The sequence below is a fragment of the Petromyzon marinus genome, unplaced genomic scaffold (assembly GCF_048934315.1).
Source record: "Petromyzon marinus isolate PM22_M1 ecotype Great Lakes invasive population unplaced genomic scaffold, UKy_Petmar_22M1.pri1.0 PM_G_Scaffold_79, whole genome shotgun sequence".
Lineage (NCBI taxonomy): Eukaryota > Metazoa > Chordata > Hyperoartia > Petromyzontiformes > Petromyzontidae > Petromyzon > Petromyzon marinus.
In genome coordinates, this window is record NW_027423034.1 from 424,205 (window position 1) to 438,626 (window position 14,422).

Consider the following 14,422-nt stretch of genomic DNA (forward strand, 5'->3'; position numbering starts at 1 on the left):
ACTTTTATTCGTGGCGCAAACCCCGCACCGCCCGGAGGGAATATTCTACGAGCCGACCCTAGGCCTACCGCTACCCAAGTCCGCAAATGCTCGCAGGCCCCATCACGTACCTCGCGGCCGTGCTCACGGCGTCGCGCGGACGCCGTGAGAGTCGGAGGGACGAAGACGAAAGGGAACTTTGCCTATCGCCGCCTCGTAGCGGCGCTCGCCGGCGTCACACAGATGCCGCGAGCGGCTCGAGAAGGCGGGGAGCGTCGCGCGCGACTCGTCGCTGCCGACCCGGCAAACCTTCGCGCGCCCAAACAATTTGAAGCCAACTCAGAGGCGCCGCAATGTGACTCGCTCTGCGAGGGTCGGCCATTCTCCTGGCACCGGGAAACCGCGGGACTTTCATCCCAGAGACCCTTCAGATGAAAACCCGTCGTGACGGGCAATCCCCCGCCAGGACGCTATGTGCGGGCGCTGCAGGTGCGTGCTCGGTGTGGGGGGCCACGGGGGAGTCGAGGCGCCGGCAGAGTTGCTCCGAGACCGTGGCACCACAACGGATCGGGAATTGCGTTGAAATCCGGCTCGCGCAAAAGCACAAAAGGGGCGACCCAACGGAGCCCGAAATCATGTCGATTCGCCGAGTCGACAAATGTGCATATTGCCCCCTGGGATGGCAACTGACAGTCGAATACGGAAAATCGTGATGTGAACAGATTCTCTTTATGTGCGACACAACTTCACGCCACATGGTCCCACGGGGAAAGAGGGTGACATAAATTAATCTTTGGTTTTTTCGATAAAGTCACATATAAATAAGAAATAACAAAACATAATTATGTTGTTTTGTTATTTCTTATTTATACGTGACTTTACCTAAAAAACAAAGATTAATTCCTGCAGTCACGAAAGCTTCGAACCAAGTTTAGGGTGGCATAAGTAAATACAAAAACGAACCAGTAAACCATTGGTGATTGATCAAAGCTATGAAGGCGATGATCCAGGAAAATGATATTATGATGCTGTGGTAAAAGGTAATAAGTTACTCGAAAGTGCCTGGCCGTGGGAACGTTGGTAATGATCAGGATAATACCCTAACAAAACAGGGAAGTCTGAAATATGTTGGCGTGTAAATCAGCATATCAAATTAAATCCACAGAGGAGGGAAAGAAGGATCCCAAGCATGCGACACTCAGAACCAGAAGTGGCAGAGACTCGGCCGAGAGAGTGGAGAGAGAGAGAGGAAGAGACTTTTCAGGACTTTATTTCCACTAAAAAAATAACAAAAAAACATTACAGGAAAAAAACACCTAAATTGAAAATCAATAAAACATCAAACTCTTAACAGCGGTATGTGCATGAAATACAAATGGCACTGGGATAGAAGCTGTGGAAACGAGGCGGTGCACGGACATCTCCGTGTGCAGCAAAGTTGTTCAAGGGTTTTTCAATTTTATAAAGAATCAAATGTTTTGACATCAGAATGCGATGTGCACAATATATATATATATATTTTTCTCCTGTATAAAACGAAATGTCAAACACCTGAATTCGTTTTTTCTTCAAGGATTCTGTTGTCGTAGCTACGTATGCAGTCTGCAAGTTTTTTTTTATGTGGGCACTTGCAAATATTGTCTGGGTACATGAAAATATTTCTTTGAAAATGTGTCCTAGACACTATATTTGTCAGTTAATAAAAGTAAAATTGAAACATTAGCACAATGTAGATTTGTATATTGTAGGGTAGAAATATATTTATCATAGCGATGATCAAATATTGGTTAATACAATTTATATTTTTACTTAGAATACTTTAGCCATGCAATAGACTAAATATAATGCTCGTGTTTTTAAAGAAAATAATATATTTACCAGGATTAAAGTTGTGCGAAATATGTTATAAAATCTGAGGCTTGGAGAATTGCATGCTGGGAATGAAATTGAGACAGAAAGGGGTTAATGCATGCCTTGCAGAGCAGGCGCACGTTACAGAGATTATTGACAAAACAGAATGCGATGTGAACAAAATATATTTTTCTCCGCTACATTTTCAAAACTAAATGGCGTTGACATGTCAAACGCATGAATTAGTTTTTTCTTCAAGGATCCTGGAAGAGGCGGCTGGGAGGCGGTGTCGCGGCAGGGGCTGGGCACATTCTCAGAGGATTCGCCTTGGTGAGGATGTTGTAGGCGTGCTGACACGCCACCTCCCGTGCTCCCTCCTCGCTGGAGCTCAGAAATGCGGGGAAGATGCCGGTGCCTTTTCCCATCCCGGGAATCGACACCTTATAGAGGAGGCCCACGGGTATCCCGGGCTCCGAGTGAGCGTGCAGCTCGAAGATTGGGTAGCTGACGCCGGCGGTCCGGCACAGCATCCACAGCCGCACCTCCCACGACAGCCTGGCCGCCTCCGGCAGCGCCTCGAGAGCAATGGGCATAGGCCGCAGGTGGAGAGGTACCCACCACAGCCACGTACGTGCCCCCCAGCCCTCAAACAGGCTGTGTGCGGCTTTGCCGGTGGCCGTGCACTCCGGCTCCGGCAGGTCTGGCACCGCCGCCTCCTCCTCCGCGTCTTCCGTTGCCGCGGCCGCAGCCACCGTTTCCCACTCCGGGATGGCCCAGTCCACCTTGATGGTCCGGCCCCATGGCCGGAAGTTGATTCGAAGGAGCTTCTTCCTGGCCATGGCGGCCGCGCGATGGCTCCCGTACTCGATGAACGCATAGCCTCGGTTGAGGGTTTTGTCCCAGCGACAGACGCTCATCTTGACATCCGCCACGCCCTCTGTGGCACCGCTCATCGCCATCATCGGATCTCGAATTTGTCGAGTTTCTTGACGGCATCCGTGGCTTGGGCGAGCGTCGCGTAGGTAGCGAACGCATAGCCGCGGGTCTCTCCGCTATGCTCCATCATGAGGCGGAGCTGGTAGAGCTTCCCCACCGTCTCCAGCACGGGCACCAGCTCATCCTCGTAGAGGTCGCGCGGGATCCTCACCAGAAACACCTCGCAGCCACGGGCGGGAGGGGGCCCCTGCCAGTCGGGTGGCGGTCCGAACTTCCTCTGTCCGTTCTCCTGGACAATGTTGTACCCCGTGCTCAACATGAGGTCCAGCAAGACCTTCATAGAGGCCATGCCGAGCACCGGTGGTTTGGCTGCTACGGTGGTGCTGGGGCAGCGGCTTGGGGCCCGGTGGAGCCCTTGACACTCCGCGCGGTCGCCTCGTGCCGACAAAGCCACGGGGGGAATCAACTCCTGAAGAGCCAAAACCCCGGCAGGAACTCGCTCGGCCCAAACCTACAGGCCAGCAGTGAAGAGAGGAAGAGAGAGAGTGGAGACGGATGGAGAGAGAGACACGTTTAAGCAGAGCTACCTATATAAACTCGCAAAATCACAATAAACTTAAAGATAAACCCAAGAAACTGTGTCCTGACTTTAGTACCGCCCTGTATAATAATCATTACCCCTCACCCTCTGTACACTCCCCCACCCCGCAGTGCCCCTCCTCACTCATCCACTCACTGATCCACCCACGCACTCACTCACCGAGTCGCTCACACACTCACCCACCCACTCACTTACCCACTCACCCATTCACTCACCCACATGCCCACTCACTCAGCCACTCACTCTCTCTCACCCACCCACTCACTCACCCAATCACTCACCCAGTCGCTCACACACTCACCCACCCACACACTCACCCAGAAACTCACACACTCACCCACCCACTCACCCAACCACTCACCCACACACTCACCCACCCACACACTCACCCAGTCGCTCACTCACTTACACACTCACCCAGTCGCTCACACACTCACCTCAACAACAACAACCGCCATTCACCACTAAGTGGCGGTGACGTCACCACGACGCTTGTGCCAGGCTATGTGCACCCTGAGGCCACGTGAAGTGTCGAACGCCCGCTGACAGGTCACGGGGCAGACCCAGGTGCCATGGGTCGACTGACTGAGATGACTGGCTGATGCACCACCTGTGCCCCCTACTGTGCCAACCTGCTGTGCTTTAGCCACCCGGCGCTCCGCTCGTTGTGGTGAGCGTCATTCCTCCACCCTCCGTTGTTGTTGGAGGGCGACTACCTCCAACTGCCCACTAGCGTCCTTCACGAGCCTCCTCCACAGAGGCCGATCTTGACACCGCTGGTACCAGTCATCGGCAAGTCCAATCAGCTCCACGTCCTCCCGTACCACATCACTCCATCTCTTCTCTAGCCCGGGCCGCGCCCGTTTAGCCCCCTCGATCCGGCCGAACAAAAGCTGTTTCGGCATGCAGTGGCTGGGCATGCGGGCTACATGACCCAGCCATTGCAGCCTTGCCCGCCGGTGGTCCCCCTTCTTAAAAAGGGGGACCACCAGGGCATCCTTCCAATCCTGCGGAACCCGTCCAGTGGTCCAGACTGTTGTTATGATGTCATATAGGGCAGTCAGTGCACAAACGCCACCCTCCCTCAGCATTTCGCTTTGGAGATCATCTCTGCCCGCTGCCTTTCCTGGTCTCAGACTCCGGATCGCCCTCAGTACTTCCTCAACAGATGACACCTCAGCCAGCCACTCACAGGGGGTGACTTCTTCCAATATTTGAGGCACCGCAGCCTCAGCAGGGTCATCCTCACTTTGTGCCACGATGTTTTCCTGGCTGAGGGATTTTCCCTCCCCCAGGACCTCACAGAAATGCTCAGCAAATCTGCAAACCTGTTCATGGGGGTCGGAGATTGGATCACCGTTTTTTCTCCTGATGGTAATAGGTGTGGTGCTGCAGGTTACTTTTTTGATGGAGTTAAATAGAAATTTGTGATCACGGGCCACTGAGGCAGACTCCATCTCCTCAGCAACCCGCGACCACTACCCATCCTTGCAGCGCCTCACGGCTCTCCGAACCTCCGAGCGAAGGCTGCGGTAAGCCTCCTCATTCTCTGACGTGGGATTCTGTAGCCGATGACAGTGGGCCTGTCGCTTTTTCTCAACCATCCTGAACACCTCCTCTGTCAGCCAGGGTCTCTGGGGAGGTCTGGACCGCGTGCCCAAAGCAGCCATTGCAGCTGCATGAGTCACAGTCCTAAACCTCGCCCATTTACCCTCGACATCAGGAGGAGTCGGGGACGATGCCAATCCCAGCCACAAGCAATGATTAAATTCTCGCTTGCAACTTTCATCAGATAACTGAGATCAGGCCACTTTAGGTTGGAATGGGGTCCTGGGTGTACACCCACCACCAGAGTAGAAGAATGGCAGGCGCATCTTACAGATGACTAGTCGATGGTCAGAGGGCAGATCAGCTCCACGGTAGGTCCTGGTGTCAAGGACATGGGCTCGCATCCGCTGGTCCGTCACTATGTAGTCCAGCAGATGTTCTTGCTTGGACCCGGCATGCATCCATGATGTTGTGTGAATGCGCCGATGCCGGAACAGCGTGTTGGTAATTACAAGCCCATGGGCTGCACAAAAATCTAGCAGCCTCCTACCGTTGTTATTGAGCTGATCTGGTCCATGCCCTCCAATCACTCCAGACCAGGTGCCAGCATCATGACCAACTCGGGCATTGAAGTCACCCAACATGATGACTCTATCCCGAGGGGCCACTTTAGCCAGCACCTGTGACAGGAGGTCATAGAAGGCATCTGACTCATCGGCTTTGCCTGCATCCCTCCACGGATGTTCATCTTCGGTGGGGGCATAAGTAACCACGACCACCATTCCTCGCCTCCGGTTGATGGGAAGGCGAGCCCAAAGTAGCCTGGGGCTTACAGCTTCCCACACCTCAACGCCATGCTCCCACGCCCCCTTCATTCTTTTGTTCAAAAGAGCCACACCCTGTTGTTTGGCAGTCTGCTGCCCCGAGTAGAGGACTGTCCACCCCTCATGGTGGCAGGAGCCAGAACCGGTCCACCGGACCTCCTGAATGTCACATAGATCCAGGCGGTACCGGTCCAGCTCCCGACAGAGGAGTGGCAGCCTCTCCTCCGCAGTGAGCGTTCGAACATTCCACGTGGCCACCCGTAGTGGTTTTTCGTTGTTTATGGAGGAGCCCCGAGGGTAGATATTCAATCTCCTGGCTCCGCCAATTGGGGTTTGGCCAGGAGACGTCATAGACGCCTGGCCCCCGGGGCCTCCAGCACAAGCTTATTAGTTACATATTTCAGTTTAACTCGTGGTTTAGTGGTAATTAATTGAAGGTGGAGGGGTTACCAGCCCCTCGCACCCGTCCAGAGCCCCCGTTTAGCCCCTGTGGTGGACACAGATGCCATGAGGGGAGGAGCCAATCGAAATTGGACCTCCCCCCACAGCACTGTCCACGACAGAGTTACCCGTCCGGCACTCACACTCACTACCCACTCACCCAGTCGCTCACTCACTCACACGCTCACCTACCCACTCACAGACACACACTCACTTACCCAGTCGCTCACACACTCACCTCACACACTTACTCACACACCCACCCACTCACCCAGTCGCTCACTCACACACACTCACTCACCCAATCGCTCACATACTCACCCAGTTGCTCACACACTCGCTCACACACTCACCCACACACTCACTACCCACTCACCCAGTCGCTCACTCACTCACACGCTCACCCACCCACTCACACACACACATTCACTTACCCAGTTGCTCACACACTCACCCACCCACACTCTCACCCACTCACCCACCCACTCGCTCACTTACTCGCCCACTCACTCAGCCACTCACCCACCCACACACTCACCCAGAAACTCACACACTAACCCACCCACCCACTCACCCAACCACTCATACACTCACTCACCCAATCCCTCGCCCAGTCTCTCACATACTCACCTACACACTCACCCACCCACACACTCACCCACCCATATACTCACCCAGTCGCTCACTCACTCACACACTCACCCAGTCGCTCACACACTCACCTCACACACTCACACATCCACCCACTCACCCAGTAGCTCACTCACACACACACTCACTCACCCAGTCGCCCACATACTCACCCAGTTGCTCACACACTCACCCACACACTCACTACCCACTCACCCAGTCGCTCACTCACTCACATGCTCACCCACCCACTCACCCACCCACACACTCACCCAGAAACACACTCACCCACTCACCCAACCACTCATACACTCACTCACCCAATCACTCGCCCAGTCGCTCACATACTCACCTACACACTCACCCACACACTCACCCACTCACCCAGTCGTGTTCCGTGTGTGTGTTCCGTGTGTGTGTTCCGTGTGTGTGTGTGTTCCGTGTGTGTGTTCCGTGTGTGTGTTCCGTGTGTGTGTGTTACGTGTGTGTGTGTTCCGTGTGTGTGTGTTATGTGTGTGTGTGTTCGGTGTGTGTGTTCCGTGTGTGTGTTCCGTGTGTGTGTGTTCAGTGTGTGTGTTCCGTGTGTGTGTGTTACGTGTGTGTGTGTTCCGTGTGTGTGTTCCGTGTGTGTGTGTTACGTGTGTGTGTGTTCCGTGTGTGTGTGTTCCGTGTGTGTGTTCCGTGTGTGTGTTCCGTGTGTGTGTGTTCCGTGTGTGTGTGTGTTCCGTGTGTGTGTTCCGTGTGTGTGTTACGTGTGTGTGTTCGGTGTGTGTGTTCCGTGTGTGTGTGTTACGTGTGTGTTCGGTGTGTGTGTGTTACGTGTGTGTGTCCCCTGTGTGTGTTCCGTGTGTGTGTTCCGTGTGTGTGTTACGTGTGTGTGTGTTCGGTGTGTGTGTTCCGTGTGTGTGTTCCGTGTGTGTGTTCCGTGTGTGTGTTCCGTGTGTGTGTGTTACGTGTGTGTCCCGTGTGTGTGTTCCGTGTGTGTGTTCTGTGTGTGTGTGTCGTGTGTGTGTTCCGTGTGTGTGTTCCGTGTGTGTGTTCCGTGTGTGTGTGTTACGTGTGTGTCCCGTGTGTGTGTCCCGTGTGTGTGTTCCGTGTGTGTGTTCCGTGTGTGTCCCGTGTGTGTGTTCCGTGTGTGTGTGTTTTATGTGTGTGTGTTTGTTCCCCAGTGTGTGTGTGTGTGTGTATTCCGTGTGTGTGTCCTCACTCGCGTGTGTGTTGAGACACGTGTCACACACGAGATGTTAACTATGTCGCCTGGTCTACAGGAGGTAGTGGGTTCGATCCCGACCCTGACGCCTGCTGCTGCTGCTGTATATTTAGAATTTGCGTCTCTCCCCATGGTCGCGTGGATTTCTCTCCGGGCCCTCCGGTTTTTTCGCCCCACATTTAAAGTCAACATCACCACGGCGCATTCACGGCTGCCGACGTTGTCCACGCGACAACACGCCGCTTGCTTGGAGGGGCGATCATTTGTGGACAGGTCACTCCTAAAAGAAGAGAAGCTAACAGCTCAGTGGACCCCTTGCTTGTAGGTAAGTTTCAAGGGCTTGCACCGAAGGTTTTTTAAGGTTAAATTGTCGATTTAAAGCTTTCGTGAATGCAAGGATTCATCTTCTTTGGTTCTTTCGGTAAAGTCACCACGTAGAATGAGAATAAAATAATAAATTGATCAAATAAAATAACGCAATAAAATTATCACAACGTTTCGGCCAGACAGTCTCGTCCCTTCACCTGAAGGCCGCTTGTGTTGTGGCCGAAACGTCGTGAGAATTGTATTGTGTTATTTTATTTTATCAATTTATAATTTTATTCTCATTCTACGTGGTGACTTTACCGAAAGAACCAAAGAAGATATTCGGCTTCTGTCAATTTCCGCGTAAGAAGACATTTAGCTGAGCTATCATTTCTGGCCAGGTCGCTTGTGAAAAGGGCCTGTACACTACTACAGCTTTTCCTGGTAAAATAAAAAAGTATATATAGTTTCGTTTAATTGTTTACTTTAACCGCAAATACATCTCTAATAAAGAAGGGATATTGCTCTCTGCCATGAATAAAGCCTCAATGCCCAAATATTGTCTTAAATAATTCCGGAGAGATCTCTCTGCTGTACGAAGAATTGCCATTTCCCCAAAACGTGAATTAATATTCACAATCTTTGCCTCGTTGGGGAAGTGATAGAGGCCCCTCCCCCTCCTCCTCCCTCTGTCCAATCGCGGCGTTGCCTCGCTGGTTGGCCCCTCCCCCCGCCCCAATGCGACCCGAGCTAACCGCTCGGGTCGCAGTCGCCTCGCTGACGATCTGAGTGCGAAGTTCAACACAGAGAGAGACACAGAGAGAGACAGAGAGACACAGAGAGACACAGAGAGACACACAGACAGACACAGAGAGACACAGAGAGAGACACACAGAGAGAGACAGAGACACACAGAGAGAGACACACAGAGAGAGACACAAAGAGAGACACAGAGAGACACACACAGAGAGACACACAGAGAGAGACACACGGAGAGAGAGACACAGAGACACACAGAGAGACACAGAGAGAGACACACAGAGAGAGAGACACAGAGAGAGAGAGACACAGAGAGACAGAGAGAGACACAGAGAGAGACACAGAGAGAGACACACAGAGAGACACACAGAGAGAGAGACAGAGACACACAGACACAGAGAGAGACACACAGAAAGAGACAGAGAGAGACACAGAGAGAGAGACACAGAGAGACAGAGACACAGAGATAGACACAAAGAGAGAGACAGAGAAACAGCGAGAGACAGAGACAGAGATAGATAGAGAGACACAGAGATACAGATAGAGAGAAACAGAGAGAGACAGAGACACAGGGAGACAGACAGAGAGAGAAACACAGAGATAGACAGAGAGACACACAGAGAGACAGAGAGAGAGACAGAGACGGAGAGAGAGATAGACAGAGAGAGAGACACAGAGAGAGAGACACAGAGAAAAACACAAAAGACACAGACAGAGACACAGAGAGAGAGACAGAGACACCGAGGCACACAGGGATAGACAGAGAGACAGACAGACAGGGATAGACACAGAGACAGAGAGAGACACAGAGAGAGGGATAGACAGAGAGAGAGAGAGACACAGAGAGACACACAGGGATAGACAGAGAGAGAAACAGAGAGAGAGAGACGGGGATAGACAGAGAGAGAGAGACAGGGATAGACACAGAGAGAGACACAGACAGAGAGAGGGATAGACAGAGAGAGACACACAGAGAGACACACAGGGATAGACAGAGAGAGAGACACACACAGAGAGAGAGACGGGGATAGACAGAGAAAGAGACAGGGATAGAAACAGAGACAGAGAGAGGGATAGACAGAGAGAGACACACAGGGATAGACAGAGAGAGACACACACACAGAGAGAGACTGACTGACTGCTGCTGCCCGCTTGATCGTTGCCCCTGCCGCGTGTTGTAGACGGGGTGGCTGTTTGCGTGAAGAAGTTGCCGCGTGCAAAGCGTCGCTAAGACTGCCGCCACGTTTGGTGAGTCCCTGTGCCGAGTCGGGCGACTGCCGCCGTTCGTCGGCGTTCGTCATCATCGTCGTCATCAGTAGACACGTGGCATCGTCCTCATCGTCGTCATCAGGTAGACACGTGGCATCGTCATCGTCGTCATCAGTAGACACGTGGCATCGTCGTCATCGTCGTCATCAGTAGACATGTGGCATCGTCATCATCGTCATCAGTTGACACATGGCATCGTCATCATCGTCATCGTCAGTAGACACGTGGCATTGTCATCATCGTCATCAGTTGACACATGGCATCGTCATCATCGTCATCATCAGTAGACACGTGGCATCGTCATCATCGTCATCAGTAGACACGTGGCATCGTCATCATCGTCATCGTCAGTAGACACGTGGCATTGTCATCATCGTCATCAGTTGACACATGGCATCGTCATCATCGTCATCATCAGTAGACACGTGGCATCGTCATCATCGTCATCAGTAGACACGTGGCATCGTCGTCATCATCAGTAGACACGTGGCATCGTCATCATCGTCGTCATCAGTAGACACGTGGCATCGTCATCATCGTCGTCATCAGTAGACACGTGGCATCGTCATCATCATCATCAGTAGACACGTGGCATCGTCATCATCATCGTCAGTAGACACGTGGCATCGTCATCATCAGTAGACACGTGGCATCGTCATCATCGTCGTCATCAGTAGACACGTGGCATCGTCGTCATCGTCATCATCAGTAGACACGTGGCATCGTCATCATCGTCGTCATCAGTAGACACGTGGCATCGTCGTCATCAGTAGACACGTGGCATCGTCATCATCGTCATCATTGTCGTCATCAGTAGACACGTGGCATCGTCATTATCAGTAGACACGTGGCATCGTCATCATCGTCGTCACCAGTAGACACGTGGCATCGTCATCATCGTCATCGTCATCAGTAGACACGTGGCATCGTCGTCATCGTCATCAATAGACACGTGGCATCGTCATCATCGTCATCGTCAATATACAGTTTATATACACACGTGAAATACAGTTTATATACACACATAATATACAGTTCATACACACACATAATATACAGTTTATATACACACATAATATACAGTTTATATATACACATAATATACAGTTTATATACACACATAATATACAGTTTATATATACACATAATATACAGTTTATATATACACATAATATACAGTTTATATACACGTAATATACAGTTTATATACACACATAATATACAGTTTATATACACACGTAATATACAGTTTATATATACACATAATATACAGTTTATATACACACATAATATACAGTTTATATACACACATAATATACAGTTTATATATACACATAATATACAGTTTATATACACACGTAATATGCAGTTTATATACACACATAATATACAGTTTATATATACACATAATATACAGTTTATACATACACATAATATAGAGTTTATATACACGTAATATGCAGTTTATATACACACATAATATACAGTTTATATACACACATAATATACAGTTTATATACACACATAATATACAGTTTATATACACACGTAATATACAGTTTATATACACACATAATATACAGTTTATATACACATAATATACAGATTATATACACACGTAATATACAGTTTATATACACACGTAATATACAGTTTATATAACACGTAATATACAGTTTATATATACACATAATATACAGTTTATATACACACGTAATATACAGTTTATATACAAACATAATATACAGTTTATATACACACGTAATATACAGTTTATATACAGTTTATATATACACATAATATACAGTTTATACACACGTAATATACAGTTTATATACACACGTAATATACAGTTTATATACACATAATATACAGTTTATACATACACATAATATACAGTTTATATAAACACACATAATATACAGTTTATATACACATAATATACAGTTTATATACACACGTAATATACAGTTTATATACACACATAATATACAGTTTATATACACACATAATATACAGTTTATATATACACATAATATACAGTTTATATACACACGTAATATACAGTTTATATACAAACATAATATACAGTTTATATACACACGTAATATACAGTTTATATACAGTTTATATATACACATAATATACAGTTTATATACACACGTAATATACAGTTTATATACACACGTAATATACAGTTTATATACACACACCTAATATACAGTTTATATACACACATAATATACAGTTTATATACACACGTAATATACAGTTTATATACACACATAATATACAGTTTATATACACACATAATATACAGTTTATATATACACATAATATACAGTTTATATACACACGTAATATACAGTTTATATACACACATAATATACAGTTTATATACACACATAATATACAGTTTATATACACACGTAATATACAGTTTATATACACACATAATATACAGTTTATATACACACATAATATACAGTTTATATATACACATAATATACAGTTTATATACACACGTAATATACAGTTTATATACACACATAATATACAGTTTATATACACACATAATATACAGTTTATATACACACATAATATAGTTTATATATACACATAATATACAGTTTATATATACACGTAATATACAGTTTATATACACACATAATATACAGTTTATATATACACATAATATACAGTTTATACATACACATAATATACAGTTTATATACACACATAATATACAGTTTATATACACACGTAATATACAGTTTATATACACACATAATATACAGTTTATATACACACATAATATACAGTTTATATACACACGTAATAATAAGTTTATATACACACATAATATACAGTTTATATACACATAATATACAGTTTATACATACACATAATATACAGTTTATATACACACGTAATATACAGTTTATATACACACGTAATATACAGTTTATATATACACATAATATACAGTTTATACACACGTAATATACAGTTTATATACACACATAATATATAGTTTATATATACACATAACATACAGTTTATACATACACATAATATACAGTTTATATACACATAATATACAGTTTATATACACATAATATACAGTTTATATACACATAATATACAGTTCATATATACACATAATATACAGTTTATACATACACATAATATACCGTTTATATATACACATAATATACAGTTTATATACACACGTAATATACAGTTCATATACACATAATATAGAGTTCATACACACATAATATACAGTTTATATACACACATAATATACAGTTTATATATACACATAATATACAGTTTATACATACACATAATATACAGTTTATATACGCACATAATATACAGTTTATATACACACGTAATATACAGTTTATATACACACGTAATATAAAGTTTATATACACATAATATACAGTTTATATACACACATAATATACAGTTTATATACACTTAATATACAGGTTATACACACACATAATATACAGTTTATATACAACACATAATATACAGTTTATTTACACTTAATATACAGTTTATATACACACTTTATATACAGTTTATACATACACATAATATACAGTTTATACACATAATATACAGTTTATATACACACACATAATACACAGTTTATACACACGTAATGTACAGTTTATATATACACACATAATATACAGTTTATGATGTATAAAAGGGAAATTTGTGAATGTGTGTCTGTTCGAAATGTTTAGCTTACTTTCCAACATGCAACAAACTTGAAATTTGGCACCTGGGTAGCTTCCAGACTGTACACAATGCAACAAGTATAAAAATAGACTTTTGTATATATTAATATTAGTCACGGCAAGTGAGTGGTGACGTCACATATGTGATGTCACCTGATGACGTCACGCATCCCCCCACCCTCCGCGTAGGCCGTGTGATCCAAGCCAACCATCATCATCACACATCACATCACAAGCATTTGAATTTGACCAGGTAAGGTCCCACACTGAGTGAGACCCATAGAGACCCATACTCACAGAGAACCAC

General features: G+C 46.4%; 1 protein-coding gene across 1 annotated transcript; it reads right to left on the bottom strand.

Moving 5' to 3' along the window:
- Positions 1-1,233: 1,233 nt before the first annotated feature.
- Positions 1,234-14,218, bottom strand: LOC142921029 (uncharacterized). Its single transcript, XM_076062917.1, has 2 exons — positions 14,127-14,218; positions 1,234-3,277 (listed from the first exon to the last, which is right to left on the bottom strand). The coding sequence occupies exon 2, from the start codon at positions 2,790-2,792 to the stop codon at positions 2,085-2,087; it is 708 nt and encodes a 235-aa protein (XP_075919032.1). The 5' UTR covers positions 2,793-3,277; positions 14,127-14,218; the 3' UTR covers positions 1,234-2,084.
- Positions 14,219-14,422: the final 204 nt, after the last annotated feature.

What these genes read in the sequence shown, in the direction of transcription:
- LOC142921029 (XM_076062917.1), bottom strand. Translation starts at nt 2,792, where the DNA reads ATGATGGCGATGAGCGGTGCCACAGAGGGCGTGGCGGATGTCAAGATG.